General features: G+C 45.6%; 2 protein-coding genes across 4 annotated transcripts in view; both read right to left on the bottom strand.

Annotated features, from left to right (window-relative positions):
• The window catches only part of LOC119648406 (ecto-NOX disulfide-thiol exchanger 2), a 44,157-nt gene extending 35,132 nt beyond the window's left edge, over positions 1 to 9,025 (bottom strand). Inside the window, exons 1-2 of the mRNA XM_038050155.1 lie at positions 8,809 to 9,025; positions 694 to 2,169 (exon numbers count right to left, since the gene is read on the bottom strand). Of these exons, the coding sequence (XP_037906083.1) occupies positions 694 to 2,169; positions 8,809 to 8,857 (1,525 nt within the window). The 5' untranslated portion in view covers positions 8,858 to 9,025. The remainder of the gene's footprint in view (positions 1 to 693; positions 2,170 to 8,808) is intronic.
• A 9,247-nt stretch (positions 9,026 to 18,272) lies between these two features.
• LOC119650192 lies at positions 18,273 to 27,611 on the bottom strand. Of its 3 annotated transcripts, none has more exons than XM_038052756.1 (3): positions 27,462 to 27,611; positions 18,870 to 20,211; positions 18,273 to 18,809 (listed from the first exon to the last, which is right to left on the bottom strand). In XM_038052756.1, the coding sequence occupies exons 2-3, from the start codon at positions 20,136 to 20,138 to the stop codon at positions 18,717 to 18,719; spliced, it is 1,362 nt and encodes a 453-aa protein (XP_037908684.1). In that variant the 5' UTR covers positions 20,139 to 20,211; positions 27,462 to 27,611; the 3' UTR covers positions 18,273 to 18,716. The 3 variants fall into 3 exon arrangements, with proteins under 3 accessions (XP_037908684.1, XP_037908685.1, XP_037908686.1); XM_038052757.1 differs by having other exon boundaries at positions 27,458 to 27,601; XM_038052758.1 differs by having other exon boundaries at positions 27,454 to 27,596.
• Positions 27,612 to 27,621: the final 10 nt, after the last annotated feature.

Below are 27,621 nucleotides of genomic sequence, written 5' to 3'. Positions count from 1 at the left end.
ACAGAAAAGAATTGTGTTTCAGCGAAGCTCACCTGATTGCTACACTTAAAACAATGTTTTATGTCTCTATCTGTGTTGGTGGATGTCCGGGCGCAGTGAAGCCAATTTGAACAAACAAGGTATAACCATGATAAAATGTATTTGATCAAAATACAAAACCATAAGAAATACAAAATCTAACACAAAAAGAAAGTTTACAATACATTTTCGGAAGAAAGCATGTGATTTGGAGTTTCAAGCAGAATAACTTAACGGTGGATTTCACGTTGCCGAAATATCACAACCGGAATCATCTGCTGGAGAGTACCATATACGATTCAAGCGTTGTTCTTTCAACTTAGGATTATCTTCAACTGATTTCCATTACAATCAACTTTAAGGCAAAATATGGATGAATCTACGAGCCACATACTTCCTTTAGAAAAACCATCAACAATAAATATGAATCGAACACTGTTTATTGCCGTGAGTTATGAGAAGTGATATAATACGAAAATTATGACAAAAACAAAAAAAAAATATTCCAGCAATGGAAAAACCCATCAGATAACTACAGTCTCACACGATAGCTCCCGTTGTGAAATTATGCTTAACCTCCATCTTATCTTTTTCAATTGTGACCGAGAGTGCTTCTTAGTAACAATGATATAACAAAAGATATTTACTAACAAAAAGAAAATATTCTGTACTTACATTGTTGTCCCATATTCTGCATTTGTTTTCGATACTGTTCCCGTGCTCGTCTCAAGTCCTCTTCATATTGGAGTTTATCGTTTTGCAATCGTCTAACATGTGCATTTGTACTCTGTATCATTGAATAAAATGTGTTTGCATTTTTCTTGGAGCAATCACCGCGTTCCAACCATGCAATCAAAGTAACAACTGCTTTCAAAAACGTGTCATCATTCTTCAACTTCTCTGCAACATTTCCAGCTTCATGTTCTGTATAATGGACAATCGGAGGCGGAGACATTGATCGTAAGCGTTCGCGTTCCATACGTTCTCGATGGCGTTGTTCACGCTGTAATTGACGTTGTTTGCATTCCCACTCGTACTGATCGTCGCGGGCTTGTGCATAATCCACATGTAATCGACCACAATTCGCCGATTCCGAGCTATTAGCGATGCGAATCCGGTACCCTGATAAGTAGATCGCTGAGTCTACAGATGCTTCAAAGGCGAACCGGATATGACAAAAGTTCTTTTTGGACAATCGTAATGTTGTTATTTCTCCACAACTTTCAAATATTTCCCGAATAATCTCTTCTGTAATATTTTCAGGTAGGCCACCAACGAAAACTGTACGGCAACCAGGAGGACGTTCTCGTATCGTTGGCGGTGGTGCATTGGGATTGGGCGGATATAAAGTGCATGATTTACACGTTATTATCTCCTTAATTTGGATAGGTAACACAGGAAGCGGTTGCGTTGACTGCGGTTGGCTAGAATCTACCACTTGTTGAGTAGTCACCGGACTTTGGGTAGTAGTTTGCTGTGGAGGAATCGTAGCTGCCATCAAAGGAAATTGTTGCATTTGTATCGTAGCTGCAGCAGCCATTGCAGTTGGATCCATCATCATTCCGGCAGGCATTACCATGAACCCTTGCGGATGATGCGAATGTTGGTGGTGAGGATGAGGTGGTGGCGGTGGTGGTCCCACTCCCATCATTCCATTCAAAAACATTTCACTGCTCATCACTATTGGTTTGTTTTGTACACTAGTCGTGTTTGCGGCGGAAATAAGATTCGTTTCCGAATTCACTTTTATCCCAGCACAAGCGGAGTCATCATCCAGGGATCCTGTACTTATCTTATGTTCTCTACCTGATCCTAATCGTTTTGAAGACAAAGCACTTTCAATACTTCCTCCACTGTTTGAAATGATAGAGGAAGGCGATTCATTATCATTTTCTAAATCCATAGGGCCAGCCCCCATTTGATTTTGTTGTGTTGTCGTGGAAGATTTTTTATCCATTGATGACTTTGCACCCGATAGAGTATTTGTCTTAAATTCAAGTGGACTATCATTGAGAGCAGCCGAAAGGTGTGCTGGAATAAGGGAAGGACCAGATAAAGTGGGCATTGTGCCTGCACCGGAAGCAACAGCAGCTAATTGTGGTATGAAATTGGATCCGTTTGTCATGTTCGATATATTTCCCATTATTGGAACTGAAAAATACAAAATAAGTTCATTACATTCATGGTCAAGTAGAATCATTTAAAGTGAAACGATTAATTAGTAACAGGAGCACATTTTGGTGCTAGTAGTTTGGTGCACATGCTATCAATTTCATCGAAGGTTACCAAATTACCAGCGGATCAATTACCGCCAGTTTATCACTGAAAATCTATCCAAGGGTCTCCAGGTCACCTTGTCAGTGGTTACATTCAGTCAAATTGTTCCGATTCGTCAGTTAAACAACTCAAACAAAAGAATATTTGGATTATTTTTATTAAAATCAAATCAGTCTAAAGCTGAATCATAACCATTTCAATTACCCAACCACAACATACATGTACTTACTATACAAGGAGACAGAAAAAATATTCTTTTTTTGTATGTAGGGATGTCTTTTACACCTTAACGGGGCATAGCGCATCAACCACGTCTACGCATCATCATGCACGATTCGCTGAAATTCGATCAAGCTACTTTCAAGTCTTCCCGAGACATTTGCATTCCTCCTCCACTCTTCTGCACCATGTACTCCTGGGGCGGCCAACTAGTCCGGCATCTTGGGATAGTGCATAACCAGTAATGAAGTTGTTGCCCTCCATTAATGTGACCTCGTCCAATGGTAACTGACCTATGCGCCGAACAAGTTCCTTGTTCATAGTAGGATCAGTCCACCGTACCACGGTGACATGCCGCAGAAAAATGTTCACGAAAATTTGAAGCTTTTGAGTAACAAGAGTGGGGGTCAGTTTCCATGTATTTCTCATATACCTATAGCAACACAGAAAGATCACTAATGCAAAACAGTCTCAACTGGATGATTGTGTTGTCGAAGTGTTTCTGGAAAGATGTCACAGTCCATTGAATTCTTCCACGTCCTCCAGACAAGGCAGCATGAAGGTCACCGATAATAAGAAAAAATAATATCGGTGGCAAAATGAGCGACCCGACGCGATCGATTTGCCTCGCAGAGAATATTTGTGTCGCGTGTCATTTCTATATAGTGAACTCAATTGACTGGTACGATTTTTCCATTTTGGTTTGCATCCACCTGTTAAAATGTAGAACATGTAGTGCCGCGTCACAGCAGTTGTACTGAATTTCGCACACTGTTCCAAAATAATGCGTAGGGTGTTGATGTGGTCAATGCAAGATGATCCGGATTGGAAACCAGCCTGCTCTATATCGATCAAACTTTCGAAATGTTCTTTGATGTGTTCCAGGATTATTTTAGCTATTATCTTCGCGATGACAGAGCACGCGAATACCCCTTCAATTGTCACACCCAAAGCGTTTACTCCGTTTGAGTGCATAAATGGCCGAAATGATTTCTTTTTTGCTTGGGGATCTATTCCTATTCGCATGTTAGCGCAATAGCAAATTCTCTTTTGTCACAGTGAAGATGACGCTAAACTCCTTCGGGAGTTCGAGCGCGTCAAACATGACACTCGCAGCGATCAGTAGAGCCTTCAAGTCATTCCGTTCATCGATCCGCGAATTGGCGAACGCAACACCCAAGTGAATGTAAGCGACCATCAGATGGTGATCTCTTTCGAGGCCGATGTAAGCGAATCTCTTGTTACGCACATCCAGGAGACAACTCCTAAATCTACTGCTGATCGCAAAGTGGTCGATCTAATTGGTCGTACGTGTCGATCAGTTGCCACCAATGACGAGACAGTGAAAGTTACAAAAATCCACGAACCTTCCACCATCACCGTTGCGGTCGCCAAGACAGTGTTTTCCCGTTACATGTCCGAGCAAGGTGTTGTCAGATCCCACGTTGGCATTCCGATCACCCATCAGATCACAATTTTACCTTCAGGAAGCCTCCTCCGAACTGCGTTTAATTGCTCGTTGAATGCATCACCATGAATGGCGCAAAACCAATATCCGATCTAGGGCTGCCTTAGTAAGGAACACTAGACATGCCGGTTTTGCGCCGAGGTCCACCAATTCGAGATCCCTAAAAGCTGTGTGGCGACCTGACCACCGCAACCTGTTGATCTGGGTTTTATCCACAACCAGACGGTCACGGTATAGCTTATAGATTTCGTCGTTATGTAGACTACGAAATCGTCCATTCTCATTTTTGGAGCCAAAAATTCTTCGAACGCGGCCAAGAGCTCGCAATTTTTCATAATAAAAACCCAAGTCTCCGAGGAATACATAAGGACTGGCAAGATCATTGTCTTGTACAGTAAGAGCTTTGACCCAATGGTGAGACGTTTCGAGCGAAACAGTTTTTGTAAGCTGCAATAGGCTCTGTTGGCAGTCTACGATCGAGGGCGAATTTCATCGTTGTAGCTGTTATTGGTTGTAATTTTTTACCCTAGATAGGAGAAATTTTCAACGGTCTCAAAGTTACAGTCTGCTATCTTTACAAAAAAAGGTCTGTCAGAAACCGGCCCCGACAAGACAGTGTGACTTGCGGTAACCGTCAGAAGCAACCCGATACCGGATTCGTATCTGTTACCCTTTGACTTTCCAGAGTACAAAAAGCACATTGCCGCAAGAGGGAGAGGAATACTCTCCAGAATTCCAACATCTTACTTCGCTTAGGCCCAGAGTGTCCAGCTACTATCGTTGGAATTCCCGCCTAAGTTGGAGAAAGCGAAGACCCTCCATACCGCTATCGAGCATTGTGTACACATCCCAGAAACCAATTATAGTTCGTTTTCGATAGCGAAAAATCCGGCATTGTTGTTGTGTTGTTAACCCACAAATTTCTATCCCTTTTAGTCGCTTCTTACGACAAGCAGGGAAGACTTTGATTGTATTTTTAAGCCCCAACTCACAGGGGAATTTATGCCAACTCCAATAACATCAATATTCATCCCTTTCAAGAAATGACGATGTAAAGACTTGTCACGTGCCTGCTGACGACTATATCAACATTGCCGGCGACCTTAATGGTCATGTGGGTGAGAAGACAGACGGTAACAGGTGCCATGGGGAAAAGCGGTTCGGAGCGCATAATGAGGGTGGCGAGTGTATAATCGATTTTGCGGACACCCATGACCTTGTACTTTTGAATACATGGTTCATCAAACGATTGTCTCATCTTCCTACATTTTATAGTGGGAACAGTGTCCGGATGGCTCAAGTGGTTAGAGCGCTGGGCTATCGTAGCGGAAGGTCGCGGTTCAAATCTCGCTGGGGGCAGAGGAATTTGTTATCGTGATTGGATGTCGGACACCAGTCGACTCAGCTGTGAATGAGTACCTGAGTCAAATCAGGGTAATAATCTCGGGCGAGCGCAATGCTGACCACATTGCCTCCCACAGTGTACTGTGGTGTACCGTTACGGTCTTGAATGAAGTGCTCTTACACACTTCAAGGCCTTGATCCAATATGGATTGTTGCGCCAACGATTATTATTATTATTATTAACAGTAAAACTCCAATCGACTATATTCTCATAAGACGTCGACATTTTACCACTGTCACTGATTGCAAAGTCGTTCCCTATGAGACCATCGCACCTCAACATCGGCCATTCATTGCCGCCGATAAAACAACATGTGGAAAGCACTGGCCCACCGCGCATTAAATGGTAGCGATTTCGTGAGAAGAAAGAAGAAATGATCTCACTCACATGATTACCGACCATTACGAATGTGGAAGAATCGTGGAACCAAATGAAAAACACGATCTACAAAGCGGCCTCTGCAACACTCGGGGTCACCAAGCCGGGTAAGCGATACATCAACCGAGATACTTGGCTTTGGAATGACGATATTGAAATGAAGGTCCGTGAGAAGAAACGCCTCTACCGCAAATTTTTCGACGATAAAACGCCTGCTAATTGGCAAATTTATAAGAATGCCAATCGGAAAGCAAAGGAAGCAGTCGGTGTCACCCGACCGGACCATTACAAAAATCTTTACGATAAACTGGACTCTCGGGATGGCGAGAGAGATCTGTATCGGCTTGCCAAAAACCGTAAAGAACGCACACAGGATATCGAACACTTCTGTTGCGTTAATGATAAGAACGGTACTATGCTTACCAACCATCGAGCCGCAACGGATAGGTGGCGAAAATACTTTGAGCAGATTTCAACTGAAAAATTTGTTCAACCTCCACTTCCACAATCATTGCCGACATTTGGAGCAGTTGCACCTGTCAGCGCAACTGGTGCTCAGAGGTGGCGGTGAGGAAGACGGTGCGGCAGCCCTGTCGGCCAAACCAAAACCAAGTGACCGAGGAGAACCTCCATAGTGATGGCACCGGGACACGCTATACTCACTTTGGCTTGCCGGCCGTGATGCAGTAGGCGAATGCTCCAAAGGCCTAATCGGGCCGATCAGACCCGAGTCTGCACCTCACCAGGGGTATACTGGTACCATGGGAACCGGGATAACTCCTGGACTCTCATACTTCGGGTGAATCCCCGTTGTATGTGAGTACAGCTCGGTTATTTGCGGTTGGCCCCCTAGTGGGAGCTTTATGGGGGTTGTTGGTAATGCTCAAGCGAGAAGAGACCTTCGGGCCTCGGCGTGGTGTTGCGTTTCCACACGGGTGCCGTACTCCTTAGTTCGGTAGAGATTTAGGTAGGTCTTCCATCCACCAGTATGAATGCTAAGCCATGCTCTTGGTATAGACTAGTACCGTTGCTGCTTGTCTCAGCGGGGCTCTGATTGTGGTCACAAAATCAATCCGTGTCTTAAGAAGACCATGAGATTAAGTAGTCCAGATAGGTGCTCACATAAAATCCTCAAGGAGTCACTGTCAGCGCAACTGAAGTTGAGGAGGCAACAAAACTTATGAAATCGGGGAAAGTCACAGGACCTGACGACATCGCATCTGAGCTCTGAAAAGCGAAGAGCTTGGACCCAACACTGTAACTCAGTGAATTATTTAATCGGGAAGGAAGAACATCATCTGACTGGCAAGAAAGTGGTACCAATATGGAAAAAGAAAGGTAGTCCAGCAGAATGTTCAAATTACCGTCCGATCCGGTTACTTTTCAATAACATGAAGATTTTTGAACGCATTCTTGAACCGTATTCGCGAAATTGTTGAAATACCCGTGAATCAAGCCGGATTTGTCAAAAACTGCGGAACTAATGATGCAAAACACGCTGCGCGGTTACTTATAAAGAAACGCGGTGAGAAGCATCACCCTCTTTACATTGCATTTCTGAATCTAGAGAAAGCGTTTGACCGTGTGCCACACGAACTCATTTGGTAAGCTCTACAACACTTAGTGCCAGAAGAACTCGTGGGCTGGGTTCAATTGCTCTACCACAATCCGAAAAGTAAAGTCCGAAGTATGGCGGGTGTATCAAAACCGTTTCGCGTCTCTGTTGGTGTACATCAAGAAAGCGCCCTCTCACCACTCATCTTTGTTCTTGTTGGGGACACCGTCACACGGGAGATCCAACGTCCAGCGCCCTACACACTGCTTTATGCAGATGATGTTTCCCTAGCATCTAATAGCAAAAATTATCTCGAGCAATTTGTCCAAAAATGGAATGATCGCCTCATGCAACACCGTCTCGGATTGAATCTAAACAAAACTGAATTTTTGACGACCGATCTCCATGGAACAGGCACAATAACTGTCAGCGGCAGTGATCTGCCCAGAACTGAGCGATTTAAATACCTCGGGTGAACACTATCAGCCAATGGAGAACTGCGTTATGAAATTGTTTCACGCATTAACGCAACCTGGATGAAGTGGCGTTCTTTGTGATCCACGTATCAACGAAAGTCTCAAATCTAGAATCTACCGCAATGTCGTTCGTCCTGTCGCTCTCTATGGTTCTGAGTGTTGGTTGACTATAAAAGACAATGGACGGCATCTTGCGGTAATGGAGAGGAAAATGTTGCGTTGGATTAGTGGCGTGACACGTTTTGATCACATCCCAAATGAGGATATCCGCGATCGTTATCTCCTTTTTCTTCAGCCTTTGTCCATTTCACAGCTCGTCGTGACCGACGTCACCGAGGAAAGAACGTTAGGAGGAACTCTAGGAATGTTGGAAAACTCAACTATTGGAATATGAAGTAAAGCAGGAAGTTGTCAATGACATAGAGGCTTAGGAAAGTCAAGGTTGATTGTAAGGAAATTTCGGGAAATGTAGTGTGTGTTGGTGACAGGTCAACATAGGCAATGCCAATTCATCCTGCTCATTCGCAAAAATATGTTCAAAGCATGACTAAAAAAGCACGCTTCTGAGTAATTGTGTATCAAATACCTTGGGAACTGTAAGGAGTGTGCTTAGTAGCTTTGACGGTCGACGGTCGGTCCTTTCAGAGGGACCTTTCCTTAAAATGATAATAAGAAGGAAAATGGGAATACGTGAAGACATTCTCAAAACCATCGGAATTGTAAATGATGTTAATACCTGAAGCACTACCAACAACTTCTAGAATGAAAAGATTAAGACAAGGAAGGAACTGCCTAAGGTGAAGGCTTAGTTTTCCTGAAGTAGGAATTGCCAATATCATCAGAGCCTTATTATAAATTAATCATTTTCTATTCAATTTTTCGTTTTACCTTTATCATGTGGACCTCATATATCAACAAATTCCATTCACAAGAAAATGAGCAAATTTTTTATGCAAGAAAAATTGCACTAAATCAGTGAATTCGCACAACCTCCTCCAATTGCAGAACTTACCCATTGCATGCAAAGCATTCCCGTCCAGCGGAGTGTATCCGAACGACATTTCTCTTGGCTTATCGTGTGGCCTGCAAGCGATAAACCTCGGGAACCAACTTCATCAGCAACCAATCTCCTTATATCACTTAGAATCCTTCCTGGGAGATTCGAATGCAATTCCACACTTTTTTCACCACCAACAATGCGAATTCTATTTTTTATTTTGACGTTTCATTCAACATAATTTATTTTGAGCGTAAGAGAAATAAATAGTTCAGATGAGAACCAAACAGACAGCGAAGAGAAGCGAAGAGAAAACTTTCGGATCAGCTGTTACATTTTCGCTTGAATTGTACACGAGATGGCATTAACGAGGTCAAGAAGAGGTGTTTGCAATGCTCCCTTCAACTCACCATCTCACCATATGACCAAAGGATTGCCGGTTATATTTGGTAGCAGTGCAATTAATGTGGGCAGTTCTTCGGTAGAGGAGTGGCTTCTTAAAAGTGACATTGTAATCGTGAATGCCAAGCTAAGCTTTAACAAGGCTTTGCTTGGGAATGTGACGGGAAACATGGAATATGGTTGGTTTCCGGCGCGCGGGAGATACCGCAAATCGCAATGATTTCAGAAGTGAACACCGTATCACGAAAGAGCTTGCATATGGTGGCAAATCTTCCGATAATTCTGTGAACAACGTTAGCAGCCAACTCCTCATCCATGATGATGATGAGCAATTGAAGAGGTGGAAGGAACACTTCACTACGGTCCTTAACAGTATCACATTCGGTGAAGTTACTCCTCTTGTGGATAAATGGCTGGTCACAGAAATAATTTCGGCCATCAATGCACTAAAACGGAATAAAACTGCTGGGCTTACCGGTCTCCCCACAGAATTATATATCGCTACACTCGTAAATCCTTCAGATATATTGATGATCGTTAAAATTGCAAAGAAAAGCACCCGTTTTGATTGTGACAATAGAATGTTTATCTGCGTGCTCCCTGCCATGGCACAAGTAATAGCTGAAATAATCCTGGAACTTATCCCAGAACATCTCGAAATCTAGATCAACAGAGAGCAGGCTGATTTCCCCCCAGATTCTCCTGGATTGACCACATCAACACCGTACGGATCATTTGGGAACAGTGCGCGGAGTTTAAATGTTTGCTTTACTTGCTGTTCATCCATTTCGAGAAAGCTTTCGATAGCGTAAACAAGGAGTGTATCTGGCTCTACCTATTTTCTAAGCGGCAGTCAGTGCTTGATACACTGGATGAGCACTTGAAAACCGATCAAGACAAGCAAGTGACACCGTATACTCGTGGATGACCACAGGAAAAATAGGATTCGGGAGAAAGAGGACGAAGATACAGGAAATCAGTAGGTTCCCAAAAAATGCGTGTCACCCTCTCTGAAGAAAAAAATCTCGGTAGGCGGAAAAAAGTGCCTAAAACACTAGCGCCATCAAGGGAGCCGATGTCTCAAAAGGTGCACGATGGTTGGACTAAAGTTGGACAAAAATAGGCGATCATCATTTCAAGCACGAGACCCTGATCTCAAAGACTTAGAGGAAAATGTAAGCAGGATTCGGAGGAACCAAAAGGGAGATCTCATGTTGGAAGTGAATAGGTCCGAAGAGAGCAAAGAGCAAGGCTTCCGTAAACAAGTAAAAAACTTACTTGGAGAAAGTGCTGCGTGCGAGCTCAAATGCATTACATCACTATACAGTGCAAGGACCTAGATGAGGCCACTTCCAAGCCAGAAATCTGCGCTGCCTTAGCGAAGCAGTTGCACGACTTCCAGAATTCATCCATTGTAAGCCTTAGTAAGGCGTATGGAGGTATGCAGACGGCGACCATTGGACTAGAAGCAGCGCGCTGGGTGTCGAGAAAGTCCGTATTGAATTGATAGTCTGTCGCCTTAGAGAGCAAATCCCGTTGAAGAAATGCTTCAAGTGACTCTTGTACAGACATCGACGATTGATAGGTCTGACGATGCAAGAGCAATACGTCATATTGCTCAGGAATGTAACAAGACTCTCAAATGCATATTGTGTGAGGAAAAGGAGGGCCTGAACATATTGCCGGAAGTAGCAAGCGTCCCGAGTTCAAAAAGGCGCTAAATGCAGTGGGAAAATGCGGTTGATCCAAATCAACCGCAATCACTGTAGGGTCGCACAAGATACTTACCCTAACAATAATATATGGATAGCCGATCCAACAGATTGGGCGGTCTTGTGGGCATGTGGGGTCCAAGCCATACAGGAATGTATGAGGCAGTCCATAAGTGAGTTCGTATGGACAAAAATAGACGGCATATAAGTCTACAGTTGCTATGCTCCTCCAGCCTGAATTCGAGGACATGTTGAATAGATTGGTTTTGGATGCAAAAGGACGGAAACCAAAAGTCATCGCCGGCAACTTCAATGCATGGATCACAGTATGGGGAAGTTCATTGACGGATTCAAGAGGTCGTTGTCTCTTAGAGGCTTTCGCGCAGTGAGATATCATATTGGCTAACGATGGTCAGGTTAATACTTACCGAAAAGGGGGGGGTCCTGACTTTTATTACTCCTTCACTAGCTCACGATCGGAACACTACATCTACAGTCATCACCAGGCAATAGTCGTTGATCTGAAATCTGTTCGTTCAAGAATGAGGAGGTTGGTCTGCGAAATCAATGACGAGTAAACATTCATAGATGTGTGGTTGGACCAGGACATTACACCAGATACATCCTCGGAATATCCCGGAGTGTATCGCCACGGCATGCCACTCATAGACGCCGAGACGTTATACTTTCCTCAGTAGAAGGCCCAATTGCTGGTGCAACAGTGAATTGTTTGATCTTCGGTCGGTGTGTGATCAGATGAGCGACTCAGAGAGCAATGGGTAGGATTGACCAGGACGTGAAGAAGTTAGCTTCCAAGGAAGCTCGAAGAAACCTGAAGCTGGCTATACAGCGAAGTAAGAGAAACTGCTTTTAGCAACTTTACGCAAAGAGTTGTGATGAGGAAATTTAGAGGTCAGGTAGCTCCGCAAATTACATGTCCCAATCTTCTACTGAAAATGGTTCAGGGTTTGTTTCCCCAAGAGAGCACAAGCGAGTACACCCTACAGACATCTTTTGATGCGGCTGTAATACCCCAGTAACGACAAAAGAAATACTCGATATTTGATGTAGGCTGGGAGACAACAAAGGGCAGGGCATCGACGGCGTTCCAAATAAAGTCCTAAGCTATTCGTAGAGTTGTTTAAAATATGCTCGTAGAGTTGTTTGAAACATGCTTGGCGGATGGGATCTTTCCCGAGACATGCAAAACGCAAAGGTTACTGTTGTGTCCTAAACCTGGAAAGATAGACCTATATGTCTATTGGACACTACGGGGAAAATGTTAGATCGAATAATCTACTACAGATTGCTCTCGACTGTTGAGAGTCTGGAAGGCTTATCAGACCGACAATTCGACTTCCGTATGGACAGACCAACCGTCGACTCCATCAAACTGGTCACTGGCTTAACAGAAAATGCAATACATTGAAGGAGTGGCACTAGCAAGTATTGTACTGTGATTACCCTTGACGTGCAAAATGCGTTCAACTCGGCCAGTTGGAACCTTATAAGGAAGTTATTAGCGGTGATTGGTCTACCCAGTTACTTAACTGCGCTTGTCGACAGAAGACTCTAGTGCGACACAGACAATGGAACCAAAGAATACATTGTCTCCGTGGATGTTTCACAGGACTCTGTTCTGGGACCAACAACGTTCCAATTGTTAGCGAAGCAGCAATAGTGGGTTACGCCGATGACAAAGCGATGATCGTTGTTGCAAAATATTTGGCGAATGTGGAATTATATTCATCCGAAGCAATCACTGCTATAAAGACGTGGCTGAAAGATGCAACTCTTGCACTTGCGGAGGATAAAACAGAGGCGGTGCTTATCACGAAGCAGCGTAAGGAAATCACTGTCCGTATCAGAATGGGGAAGCATATCATCACTTCAAAACCAGCAATTAAATACCTTGGAGTACCAGTTGCGCTGGCAGGTGGAAGGCATTCGATAGAGCCAATAGGCCGATAGCCGATAGGCGAAACCGATCACGACGAGCCGACCCCGCTTGTGAACGGGACAAAGGCTGAAGAAAAAGAAGAAGAAGAAGAAACCTCGGATAGGAGGACTTCACGGCTACGACCCCTGACTATCGAAATGGGAATATTATTGATTTCCGACGCGCCGAAGATACCGCAGCGCGAAATAATTCCAGAAGTGTATACCGCAACACGAAAGAGCTTGCATATGGTCGCCAAACATTCGAGGTCCCTGAAGTTGTCTTACAGGATGCATCGAAAACTACACGTAGTTTGGACATATTCGTCCATGAAAGCGACGTACTGAGCCTTGAGGTCGGGTGACTTGATTAGCTTCTTTTCCAGAGAAGCAAACCTCTTAAGGGCCATGTTATATGAATCCCCCAATTCCGTCGTTTCGCCAATGAAAGGCAGCCGTACTATAAAGCGTTCTGCATTGTCTCGCATCGTGGTTTGCAAAAAATGCTCCTCGCAGGAACGCTCTGCCGCCGTTAATGGGTGTGGCAAGTGGTCCACTTTCTCGAGCTCCCAAAATGTCGATAGCTGCTCGTCTAAGGACTCCTCTTGTGAAAATGCCACAGGCAGGCTGCTGCTTCGTATCTAGGTAATCGGAGTTCACTACTCTACCAGTAATGACCCAGCCGAGTAGCGTTTTTTGGAGTGTCGGTAAGTTGTTGCCGAGTTTAATTTGGCCGGCAAAGAGGAGCCGGTTGATAAAATGTTGGATCAGCCATACGAATGTTTCCTGGTATTGGCCAACTGCTGGGATCCAAATACCAAGAAGGATAAGGCGATCTGATCTTCATCATAACAATAGCGTTCATCGAAACTTTATATCCAGTGATAGATGATTGGATGGAAAGCTTAATTTTTTGTAAGGTGGCACAAACTCCACTGATATTTACCCGCTTATTGAGGCGTTTGAGTAATAGGTGAGCTGTTGGTTCCTCCGATATTAGGTTTACCTGAGAACTCGAATCTAGTAAAGCCCGGCAGGGGGCGATTTCTCCATTGGGCGTACGGATGTGGAACATTGCCGTGACAAATAGCATGTGGCAGGCAGTAATATGAGTTGAGTGTGCTGTGGTGTCTGGACTCGCTTCTGGTTGAAGAGCTGACAAACAGGCCTTCGCGGTCGAAATTTTGGAACTCGGTGCAAGTGGCGGCGAGGGAGCCGTTGCCAGGAAGCAATCATGCAGCAGTGTATTGTGTTTTTTTGGTGCATTGTTTGCACCTCCCAGAGCTGCTACATGCATTGCTTTTATGTTTGGTAGATAAACAATTCAAGCACAGTTTGCGCTGCTTGACTATATTGAGCCTTTCTGCGGGGATAACTTCTTAGAATGTAGTGCAAGCGGTAGCCCTATGATGACCTTGGCAAACGGAGCAGCCTCTCTTTGGGTTGGATGTGGTAGAGCAGGCTACCAGTGTCTGTCGTTGAGATGAGGGTCTAGTTTTGTCGTGGATTGATTCCAAAGCCTGGAACCTGCTGCCGATGAACGCTAGCAATACCTCCAAGCATTGTAGTTCTCTGGAGTTAGTAAGCCCTTGCTTGTACAGGCTCCGTGTGCGTGCACCAGAATTGGATCCCAAGCACTAGTGGTAAAGCCTATGTTCTCCAAACCTAACAGGCGCTCCTTAGAGGTGTCATGGAGCGTTTTCAAACTTACGGTGGTTTCACCTGTAAGGGTTTGGCTGGGATAAAAGGCCATTCAGGAAGGCTGTTGTTAAAAGACGTTTGTTGTTATAGCGATCCTGCTGCAAAGTCCAGGCGGCCTCATAGTTGGTGTACGATATTGCGAAGTGCCGTATGACGCGTTCTGCTTCACCCTGGAGGTTGTTCTTAAGATACCATAGCTTTTCGCAATCGCTAATGGCCGGGCTATGCACCATCTGCGCAAACAAATCGTGGAATTTAGGCCACTTCAAATAGTCTCCATAGAACTTGGGGATTAAGATGTCGGGAAGTTTTGGCCTCGCTTCGCAGGTTAATTGATTCGCCGTCTGTCGATTATCCCCTTGGAGTAGGATTTGCTTGAGCCGAATGATGGATGCCTGCAGTCGTTGCTCTGTGCTATGGTAAGCATCCGCGGAAGAGGAGGCCAGCTGCTGGTCAGGAACGGTAGCGCAGAACTTTTCCTCCAATTCCCATAGCTGGGTCTCGTAGCGTTGGAGCACTGCCACCTTGATTTCAGAAAAGGTGTGGGTGGGCGCAGTTTCCGCTTCGATGAGTGTCAAACTGCGTTGCACGGATTAGATCAGTTTTTTTTTTGCTGAAGCAGGCACTTGTGTCCAACGAACTTCGATGTCTCGCTGGCGCTATTGCTGATTCGGATTCGGCAGCGGCTGGCCGGGATGCCTCCATCCTCTCAGAAATTTGGAGCTTGTAGTCTTCATATATTGCCTTCACCTTGCCACCCTGGCCCGTCGCTAGGTAAGGCAAATTAGCTGGAGGGACGAGCCCATGGATATTCGCATTGCCGGGATCGAACTGCTGCCAAAGCTCCTCCAATCGCCTCAGAGTGTGCTAAAGGAACTAAGTGGTACACCGCTCCAGTAACGGTTTTTTGAAGTTCGTAATCAGAGAGAAGAATCCTCCGAAGAATTTTTGGCCCCCTACCATGAGGATGGACGATTCCGTAGCCTACACAATGTCGAAATCTATGAGCGATACCATGACCGTCCGGTTGTGGATAAAATCCGCCTCAATAGGTTACGGTGGGCGGGTCACTTAATCCGTATGGATGAGGATGATCCCGCCCGGAAAGTCTATAAGGGCAATATTTATGGTAGAAAAAGAAGACGAGGCAGACCTTGCCTGAGATGGAACGATGGAGTGGGTCGGGACGCCAGACAGCTTTTAGGGATATCGAATTGGTGGACCTCGGCCCAAAACCGGGGTGTCTGGAGTTCCTTATTAAGGCAGGCCTAGACCGGATATCAGTTGTTGCGCCGTTGATGATGATGATAATTTACAACATGTTTGTCCCAAGGCTTCCAATGTTAGTATGCATATAATGCTCAAAAGACGAACGCGGTTTATAGGATGACCGCCTTAAGAGTGTGCTGTGGTTATAGAACCATCTTGAACAAAGCGGCCTATGCAGTAGCCGGAATGATTTGATGATGAGATTTGGACCAGTGCGATGACACACATCTATGATGGACCCGATTCTTCCTCTGATCGGCACGTGAAAACGCTAAAAGGGAGGAATTGTTAAGCAGGCGGCAGACTTGCAGATCCATAGCAGGAAAAAAATGGGGTTGTAGCCCGAAGATACTACTTTGGATATATACTGCAATAGTAAGACCAATGATTACCTATGGAGCGGTAATCTGGGCAGAAAGAACCCAACTCAGCACACAAGCCAGGGAATTACATAAGCTCCAAAGGCTGGCTTGCGTGTGTATCAGTGGGGCAATGAGGGCATGCCCAACGGCATCCCTGGAGGTCCTTCTGGGATTAACCCCTCTCCATCTGCACATACAGATGCAGGCAAGGAGATCAATATTCAGGATGGCCGGTAGCATGAGTGAGGCGGGGAGCTGCCTAAATCGAAGGAAGATTGATATCCTTTCTAGGCGGTATCCCGAATTACTGATACCGAGGGACAACATGACAACGAGGTTTCACTTCGATAAGAAGTTTGAAACACGTTGGAGTAACAAGACAAACTGGGAAAGCGTGGCTGCGACATACGGCTTAAACCAGCAACTGATTACTTGGTACACTGACGGATCCCTCACAGCAGAGGGAGCGGGTGCCGGTGTCATTGGTCCAAGGAAAATGTACTTTGAGCCAATGGGCAGGTACACTAGCATATTCCAGGCGGAAATTTACGCCATAGACAAATGTGCCTCCTTTAATCTGCAAAGGAACTACAGGGGGCAGAACATAGCTATTCTCACCGATAGCCAAGCAACGATCAAGGCACTTAGGTCCAACCAGGTGAACTCTAAACTGGTATGGGAATGCCTTGAGAGACTGAATACACTCGGCTCGTCCAACAAGGTCTGGATACTTTGGGTTCCAGGCCATGCTGGGCTGGAAGGCAATGAGGCAGCGGATGAACTAGCCAAGAAGGGAGCAGGGATGCCTTTATACGGGCCAGAACCCTTCTGTGGTATCGGAAACGGTTTCATGGCTATGAATCTAAGAAACGAAGAAAAACGGTTGAGGGAACTATATTGGGCGGGCCTACCAGGGATGGAGCAGTCCAGGGTGCTTATTGGGGGATACGAACCCATGCGCACAAAGGATTGCTTAAACCTCACCAAAAAGAACCTCCGAATCATAGTGGGAATTCTCACTGGTCATTGTCGGCTGAACTACCACCTAGGGAAGCTAGGGATATCTACGGACACTGCCTGCAGGTTCTGTGAGGAGGAGGACGAAACCTCTATGCACGTCCTGGGACAGTGTCCAGCACTTGTGCAAAGTAGGTCGATACATCTGGGAGAACACTTAATACCAGATGCAAAGCTGAAACTTCTGGAAGTGGGGAACATACTAAAGTTCCTAACGGTTACTGGCCTGCTTGAGATACTATGATCGACAGGTACACTATAACCAGTAAAAGGGGCACAATAGTTCTTCAAGGACGCGGTGCGACTTTCCCTTAACAGAATAATAATAATAAGCAGGCGGCAACAACGGGGGGAGCGGGCGGAAAAGGGTCGGTGGACCCACAGATTGATTCTCAGCATCAAGGTGTAGACACAGAGAGATAAACTATGATCTCATGTAGTTTCTCACGGGGGGTGCCGGTCACCGTAAATACCTCTATAGGTTTAAACTGCACAACTCATCCAAGAGTCTAGAGGAGCCATCGGAGGGAATAGTAGTACCGGAAAATATAATTGGGAAAATACTTGCGTGCTAGGAGAACTGGAATGCTGTGCACGACACGATAAGTTGAGAGAAGCAGAGGAGACGAGAAAGGCACGGTTTCGAATGCAATTGATGGGCGAAGGCAGAGGCTAGAGCCATGTCCACCCCGCGACGAAATACATTGTGGTGGTTACTCAGGGTAGAAGGAAGGAGTCAGTTGGTGGATGCGGGATTTGGAAGTAAACCGATTTTAATAAGCTTTTGTTTTACACAAAACCTTAAAAATGACTCATTAAGATTTTAATACGACAGCTACCTGTGTAAATTACGTGTTAAACCAGAAGTCATGGTTGTGATAAAATCGTGAAATTTCAATTGGTTAAACGTATCAAGCAAATAGGCAATTCAAAAACGTGTAAGTATTGAACAAAAACTAGAACGAAAGAAGGTCAGTTAGAAAGACAAGGCTCTATGCGGTTCTCGGTCTAGTTTTTAAACGACTGAGGAATATGGAAATGAGAACACACTAGAAAAAGTGGGCGATACGTTTCTAAAAAAAATATTTTATTATAATTTTTTCCGCTTAAAAATATATAGAAAAACAATACATGTAAACGGTATATTCTAGAAAAATTTTAGAAAGTTTATTTTCTCCGATTCAATCAACTATTCTATGCAACTCAATGGCAACTCGAAAGTTCGTAGCTCTTAAACTGAGCGAAACATCATCTCACACTTAGCAAAGATTGATTTACCTAACATAAGGTGATCATCATCTCTCAAGGCTCTGTAGTATGGCCAACACAGCAAGCCCTTCCGCCTGGTGGTATCTCCATTGGGGAATTAGCCTGATACCCTTGTTCACAGTTCGTCCATTGAAGTGGCTTATATTTATGGATACTAGTTAATCCTTGAAGCTCACGTTCACTCAAATGTCCATGCGTACATACGTCACATTACAAAGTATTATGTGCGTATTAGATGCATACACCACACCACTTAAAACAAATATGAATTCGTCAGGATATCATCGATATTCACTTCGTTCACGTGTATTCTTAGGAGCTTCTCATGTTCCTTATATTCTGGTGTCTGTTGAAGTGAAAATAATCTCAGATAATGTTCAATTGAAATCGATATTTAGATACTTACATTCAACACGCTCACATCAATGTTCCTTTCATCAACGTACATATCGAGTGGCAAGTTTTTTGCTTTTAAAATCTGATAGAAGTCCTTCAATAAAGTCGTTTTGATTTGAAATTTAGATATGATCCGCAAGTGGCTTAGATGCTTTGCTGCAATAATTAGCAGTAGGGTCTCATCTTTCGCCCACAACCCGTTCTCGGATACTATACTCAGCTCCTCCAGTTGATGGCATTTTTTTATTATACGCTTAATGCCGTCATCGCTGTCTGGATCGATATCAGGTAGAACGAGCTTCCTTAGATTTTTTAGTTCGGAGATTGTTTGTAAAATAATTGCACTTTGTTGACGATAGGTGAAATCATTGTAGATCTCTAAGGTCTCCAGATCATTCGCATGGTGTTGAACGAGTTCATTGAGTAGTTCTCGTAATTTCAGCATCTCATCGCTATGGTCGTCGAACCGGATGTGTCGAAGGGCCTCCAATCGTCCAACAACCTCTAAATGGCACCGACTATAATTGTTGCTAATGGCAATGCTTTGTAGCTCTGTTTGTGTTCTGTACAAGGTCTCGAAAGTTGATCCTGTTAATTTCGGACAATTGACAATGTTAAGGGATTTCAACTTCGCAACGTTCAGGAAATCTGTTAAGTGCTTGGGTTCTAGTAGCGCGCAGTATTCTAAGTTGACTTCAGTGAGATGTTTCAGCTTCGGCAGGAATTTCCCTATTAAATCGCATTGATGTGATACATCCAAGGATTTCAGGGGCAGATCCTGAAAAAGTCTTGATAGCTGCGAATCGAATTCATTGGGAGAAAAAAATTTTCCCTGCAATCGTTCGCCATAAGCAACGTTTACCTTCGATATCCTCCTGGCAGATTGGAAAATGCGTTCATATATAGAATAGTCCGGTATCCATGGATAACGTATGACTATCTCTTCAATACAGTGGCAATGGTTGGATATGGATTTGAAATATTTTCTTATCGATTCGCTCGGCAAGTTAACATTTTCTTGGTTCTGGAGGAAGCAATTGATCTTTTTGATGTGGGTTCCAAAGCGTTGAAACAATTCTTCAACTTGTTGTGTGGAGAAGTTTTCAATTAATTCGTCCATTGAGATATTGTCGAATTGGATGAAGTGACGGATTGCTTCGTCGAATAAATTGTTTACGAACGCCAGACGTAATCGATCGGTTAGCGGGAGAAACATGAATAAATGCATTATGCAGTCGCTATTCAGGTCGACGACTGATTTTCCTTTTATGGAATCCATCAGGCTCGGAGGTAATGTGCCGATATATTGCTGTGTGATGTGCCGATATATTGCTTTAGACTTTGTGCTTTATCTAGATTGGAAGATTAAATATGTTATTATCAAGTAATTAGAAAATCTCGTCTTATAAACAAACATGATGACCGGATTGAGTCACAAGCCTCGGAGAAATGCTAGGGCGTCCACTTCAGTCGACGCGGCAGGACAGGCCTCGGCCCTGTCGAGAAATGGGCAAGGGTTCTTGACGCATGGACGGTGTCAGGAAGTAAGCAAGTTAGTTCGAATAAAACAAACAAAACAAATACGTGTCTGCACGCAAATGTTGGTACCCTAACTGGAAAGACCGAGGAACTCACAAGAGCCCTTCGGAAAAGGCGCATTGATATCTGCGCTCTGCAAGAAACCTGATGGTCTGGTGCCAAAAGCTGCGACATTGAACGCAAACGCGGTAAAAATGGCTACAAACTTCTCTATTTTGGTAACCCACACCCTCAATATGGTGTTGGCATTGTCATCTCAGAGCGTTTCCGTGATGCCATTAAAGAAGTCGAACGATTGGATGATCGGCTGATGAAGTTCATCATTATATCAGCTGATCGCCCTCTCTTCGATGGTATGGTCACGTAATTCGCGCTAATTCATTCATTTGCCAAGATTGGTCTGAACATCGAAGTAAGCGACCAAGAGGCCGGCTTGATACGCTGGACGGGGATTTAAAAGCCTCGTGATTGCATTCAGATCGCCTCGCGATTGAACCCAGATCAGGCATTTGACAAAGTAAAATGGCGGGCGCGCCGACCCCGCTTGTGAACGGGATAAAGGATAAAAGAATGAATTATGTTAGAGAACTTCATTCTAATCGCTAGGCTATCAGGACACACGATCATCAGTCTGTTTTCAAGATGTTTGCATTCTTCCCATAAAATCCGAAGTCAATTTTCGTTGATTTCTTTGACAGACAAGATGGATATTGCTCATTTTTATAAAAAGAAAAAAAACTGACGGTTTCATCCAGGGGAGAGGCAACTCATCAGACGCTGCCTCACCTCTACCCTGGGAGCAGCGTGACCAAAAGTGGCAACAGGTGGAAAATGTTCCAAAACACGACAAGGGTGCGAATTATATCCAAATTTTAACCGCCATTAGTTTGAGCCTAAGCGAGCTTTTGTTTGAGATATGAGGGATCCTAAGTCCACATCCACTTGATGTTGGGCCAAATGAAGAGCAACTTACTCCCACGTGTTTTGGTCCACGGATCCCTCGTTCGGAAGATAACACCCATGCATACAAAAAAAGACTGACGACGGTTTCTTCCCAAACCATCCATCCATGATGACGAACATCTGGAGAGAAGGAACACTTCACCACGGTTATTAACCGTATCACATCCGATAAACTTGCGCCTTTTGTGGATCAAATCGAACAGGGCGATGATCGTTTCGAAAGAAGGGCACCTGTTTTGAGTGTGGCAATCAAAGGCATATTTGCTTACTTCCTGCCATCACAAAAATAATAGCTAAAATAATCCTGGAATGCATCAAGGTTCATATCGACAGAGTGCAGACTGATTTCCGCTCTGGATCCAGGAGGATCCCATTCACCATACGAACACCCTACGGATCATTTTGGAGCAATAGACGGAGTTTAGATTTTCGCATCAAATTAGAACAGAGACTGCATCTAGCGTGCTCTACGTAAGCGGGGCATTACTGGAAGATTAGTAGCTATTTTCCGGGTTCACTTGTTGCATCGAGGCAAAATCTCAGAGGAACTTGAGGTCGAAAGCGAAGTCCTCCAGGGTTGCATCTTGTAACCGGTATTATTTCTTCTTGTCATTGGTGACGTTCTTCATGATGCCCTTTCGGCCCCGGCTTGATGCTCTGGAGGACGCCGTTTCGAGCACGGAGGGACGAATCCTGGTTGGCGGCGATTTTAATGCCAGGGCTCTTGAGAACCGCGCTCGTAGTTTTAAACATCGGATCCACGCCAATATTTCGGCGCCCAGGCTGTGAAGGAAGCATTCCTGACACCACTTTTGCGTCGGAATCTCTGGCATCATCGGTGGACGGATGACGAGTCCTAGAAGTCTTCGCGGCAAGTGGTCATCAGTACATTGCTACGACGCTCCCCTGCCTGTGGAATGTCGCGAGGGTGAACATCGGGAAGTTGGTCGAAGCTCTTGGGGCAGGTAGCACCGCGATGGGAGGTATTCCGGGGGGTGGTAGTGTCGCAGCTGATACCGTCGTAAATTCGTTGATGTACCTGATAACGACGGCGTCAAGCCTTCTATGTACTAGCGACAAGCCTTCCATGTACTAGCGTACGGTAGAAATTGCCGACCTACCGAAGGACTGTTATAACCTCCGCAGTTTGGCACAACGTTTGCACGCCAACGAGAAGGCATGCGCAAACACGGCACAGTATACATCAGGAAAAAGGAGACTTCGCAGCGCTATAAATAAAAGCAAAGCTCACGGCTGGCAGAACCTTGTTAATGAGATGAATGAGGACCCGTGGGGACTTGGCTTGTCACCCGGAAAATCGGGGCTCTGTGGAAGCCCTGCATACTGAGCACCGACCAGAGGGACCGCATTGTACGGGCTTTGTTCCCCAGACACCCTGTACGGGTTGATATGAATAGCGCGGAAAGCGTCGTGGATTGCCCCCTTTTCACAATGAGAGAGAAGTGGTTCTAACTATGAAAAACAGGAAGGCGACAGGTCCTGATGGTATCCCGGCGGAAGTTTACAAACTGGTGTTCCGCCAACGGCCAGAAATGCTGCTTGAAGTGTTCCACGCCTACTTGAAGGAGGGGATTTTTCCTTGTCGCTGGAAAGTGGCCAGACTCGCGTTGATCAGGAAGGGTAAAGGAGACCCGGAGCTCCCGTCTGCATACCGACCGCTGTGTATGCTTGACACGGCCGGAAAAAGGCTCGAGAAGCTCATCAGGGGTAGACTCGCTGAAGCGATCCGTGCTGCCGGGGACTTATCCGCAAGGCAGTTCAGGTTCAGAACAGGGTAATCTACAGTGGATGGTGTTATGGAGGTCGTAGATGCGGTTAATCGAGCCGAGGCACACAGCCGCCGATCTCGACGGATAGTGCTCCTCATAACACTTGATGTCAGAAATGCCTTCAATTCCGTAAAATGGGCAGATATGCTAGACACACTAGAGAACTCCTTTCAAGTGCCAAGCTATCTCTTGCGGATATTGAAGGATTATCTGCAAGCCCGTTCTCTGCTCTATGAGACGCTAGAGGGTCAAAGGAAGATAGAAATCAGGTCGGGAGTAGCGCAGGGATCCATCCTAGAACCGGACCTCTGAACAACTTCCTACGATAGACTTCTGAGACTCGATATGCCCGAAGAGTCGCGCCTGGTCGGTTATGAAGACGACGTTGCGGCACTTTTTGGCGCACAGGCGCAAAGCAGACTTGGCATATTGATGCGACGGGTAAGCGGATGGATGGTTTCAACCTTGCGCTGGAAAAAACCGAAGTAGTCATCTTGACCAGAAGGAGAATCCCGATCCTGCGTCCCATATCGATCGACGACTATAGAGTCAAAACCAGCGGTTAAATACCTTGGTTTAATGCACGAAGATGAGCTTCTTCGAGCAAATCAAAGCAGCAGCGGACAGGGCTGCAGCTGGAGTCGCGGCCTTGAGTCGGCTAATGGCGAATGTCGGGGGCCCTATATCAACTAGGAGAAGTCACCTTATGGGAGCCACGCAGTCCGTTCTTCTCTATGGTGCGGAGGTATGGGCTGATGCCCTTGACAAGGAGGTGCATCGTAGACGCCTCGCTCAAGTGCAGAGGCGGGGAGCTTTGCGAGTGGCGTCGGCTTATCGTACTGTCTCCCAACCGGCTGTGATGGTGATCGCAGGAGTGATCCCCGTTGCCCTCTTTTCCAAGGAGCGCAAAGCTATCTACCTCCGTAAGGGCGAAAACTTAAGAGAGGTGGTTGCCCGTGAAGAACCTCAGCGCACCCTTACCGAGTAGCAACTTTCTTGGCAAAATGAGCCAAGGGGCAGGTGGACTGCGCGACTCATCGACGTGGTTGAACCGAACGCACGATGAGATTGATTACTTCCTTATCCAAATTCTAAGCGGATATGGAGGTTTTCAATCTTATCTGCACAGGATTGGGAAGGCGCGATCTCCAGACTGTGTGTTCTGCAATGAAGTTGCAGACGACGCTGAACACATCTTTCTCTTTTGTGAGAGGTGGGACGACTTTCATCACCAGCTTTATGCAGACAAATGGGAGCTCTCTTCCGACAGAGATGCTGAAGAGCGCTGGCAGCTGGAATCGTGTTGCGCATTATGTTCGGGCTCTTCTCGACCGGCGGAGGGAACGGATGGTAAGGGGTTTCCTGAACTAACAATTCCCTTCCTCCCTCCCATCCCGTTGGTGAAAGAAATTCCCTGAATTGAAGGCTCCCAAAGCGGGGAGAGCAGGAGGATTAGTCCGAAGTAATGTGTCAAAGGGAGGTGTTTAGCTGGTAGTCCGACAGCGTACTTTTGCGGCAGTCCAACACTCTGTGCATAAATGCATTCACCTACCCTACTCCGAAAAAAAATACCTAATTAATTAATCTGTCTTCAACTGCCCCTATTTATATGGTCACTTTTAACTCTACTAATTACTCTGTAATTGTTTTCCATTTCCCCCCCCCCCCCCCCCATCTTCCCCTTTTTTTCCCCTATTTTATATTACCCGCTGCATACCTTTTTTACCAAGCTCGTCACGCAGTTTCCTTCATCGTGATTTAAGGTTACCTGCCTCCCTTCTTTGATGATGCATATGCTTTCTGCTGCATCCAAAAGGTGTGCCTTCCGCACCCGCTTTATAATATCCACGTTGTCCATCGTGGTGAAAGGTAGTATAGGTCCCAGGGCGAAACGTGGATTGGTACCCACGATGGAGCATAAAACCTCGGAAACGCCTGCTGAACCAACACCAACAGTTCTGTTACCAAACCCTATCTCCACCTCCACGTGGTGACCGCTGGGAGCTGTTTTTTAACGAAAAGCTGCAGACGGAGAAGGATGAAGTCGAGTCTCCCGCGCCTAAAAACGGGACAAATTGTACCAACTGGTCCTCCAGGTTGGGGGTTGGGTAGGGTTGACAACCCTACACAGAAAACCGATGTTACGAAGCCACGGAAGGAGCCTCGGACAGGATGGATTTTACAACGACGAAACCGGCAGCGACAACGGATTAACGATTTACGCATTTTCTCCTGGAACGCGCGCTCCCTGTACACACCCAATGCTGCTGAACAGCTAGCCGATCCCTTGCCCTAATACAAGGTGCATGTAACAGCATTGCAAGAGATGCGATGGACAGGGATCGGTTTCCTGGAGAAGAGCCGATACACCGTATATTATAGCGGCCATCCAGTAAACCATGTGCTCGGAGTAGATTTCCTAGTCAGCCAAAAAATGAAACCTGCTGTTATCGGCTTTGAAAACATAAGCGAACGGCTATGCACTCTGCGCTTGCGAGGTAAGTTTAGAAATATAAGCCTCATTAACGTTCACGCCCCTACAGAGGAGACTGCAGAGTCGGAGAAGGATACCTTCTACGAGGCAGTTGAACGAACTCTCGAAGCCTGTTCCAGATATTATATGATATCAAAATCATACTTGGGGATTTTAACAGCCAAGTAGGGAAGAAGCCCGTATTCAGGCGATACGTCGGCTCCCACAGCTTACATAGGGATACCAATGATAACGGACTGCGCATTGTCCAGTTAACAGTTTCGCACGAAATGCTTGTTGGAAATACCTGATTTGCACGGAAAGCGGTTCACAAACATACGTGGACCTCTCTAGACGGGACCACTTTCAACCAAATTGACCACGTGCTGATCGAATGCCCCCACCTCTCAGCCTTGATGAATGTCAGAACATATAGGGGAGGCCAATATAAACTCGGACCACTATCTCGTTGGCATGGTGCTCCGAGCTCAAATTACGATACCACCTACAATCCGCTCTGACAATCAGGTGAGAGTGAAAACAGAAGCCATTCACAACACAGCCCTCCGCGACACCTATAAGAGGGAAATGGATGCCACAATAACTGCAGTCAACAGAGATCCTGGAGATGAAGCATCAACAAATGATCTTCACAACCGCCTGAAGAACGTTATCATTGATACGGCCACAAACATACGTGGCCCCAATCGCAAAAGGAGTCGGAACGGCTGGTTTGACGATGAATGTAAGTTAGCTACGGAACGGAAAAATGCTGCATACCAAGTAATGTTGCATTCTCAAAGAACGCGGTCACGCGCAGAGACTTATCACGAACTCCGTCGAGCGAAGAAGCGACTTCACAGACGGAAAAAGGAAGCCTGAAGCCGCACAAGTTTTACCAACAAGTCAGTCTTACCTGCATAGGATTTCACCTTTTTCTCTTGCGAGAGGTGGGACGGCCTTCGCCAGCAGCTTTATGCAGACACAGGGGAGCTCTCTCCAGACAACATTGTCAGAGAGATGCTGAAGAGCGCTGGCAGCTGGAATCGTATTGGGAATTATGTTCGGGCTCTTCTTATTGCGAAGAAGATTGAACTCGACCGGCGGAGGGATCGGACGGTAAGGGGTTCCTTGAACTAACAACTCCCTTTCTCCCCTCCCGTTGGTGGAAGGAATTCCCTGACTTGAAGGCTCTCAAAGCCGGGAGAGCGGGAGGGCTAGCCTGAAGTAATGTGTCAAATCGTTTCAGGCTAGTTCTCTGATGACAGGGAGGTGTTTAGTTGGTAGCCTTGCCAGCCCTCATGCCTTCCCCGGATACTTGGATTCTTAGCAAAAAAATTGCGAACTTTTGGCCGCGTTCGAGAGAAGAATCCTCCGAAGAATTTTTGGCCCCCTACATGAGGATGGACGATTCCGTAGCCTACACAATGACGAACTCTATGAGCGATACCATGACCGTCCGGTTGTGGATAAAATCCGGCTCAATAGGTTACGGTGGGTTGGTCATTTAATCCGAATGAATGAGGATGATCCCACCCGGAAAGTCTATAAGGGCAATATCTATGGTAGGAAAAGAAGACGAGGCAGACCCTGCCTAAGATGGAGCGACCGCGTAGGTCAGCACGCCAGACAGCTTTTAGGGATAAGGAATTGGTGGACCTCGTCGCAAAACCAGGATGTCTGGAGTTGTTGCAGTTGTTCTAAATCGTAGTATATTCAGAAGCTTCTAGGTGCATTGCTCAGTCCATTTTCTTTCACATTTTTCCCCTCCCTCGTCCAAAACATAGATACAATTCTTACAGTATTATAACGGGATTCAATGAATGAACTCACTCACGTTTACTTCTGGTCTTGGCTGTTATCCGAAACTAGGAGCCGCGGTTCATATTACACAAGAAATGTTACTGCACCCACTCTATTGATTCTGTATAGGTTCCCACAATGTTGATAAATAAAGAGGAATGTCACTAAAAATATGCAGCTGTGGAATTAATGCT

Source organism: Hermetia illucens, chromosome 2, assembly GCF_905115235.1.
Source record: "Hermetia illucens chromosome 2, iHerIll2.2.curated.20191125, whole genome shotgun sequence".
NCBI lineage: Eukaryota > Metazoa > Arthropoda > Insecta > Diptera > Stratiomyidae > Hermetia > Hermetia illucens.
Note: the sequence above shows the minus strand (reverse complement) of the source record. Positions and strands in the feature narration are given on the sequence as shown.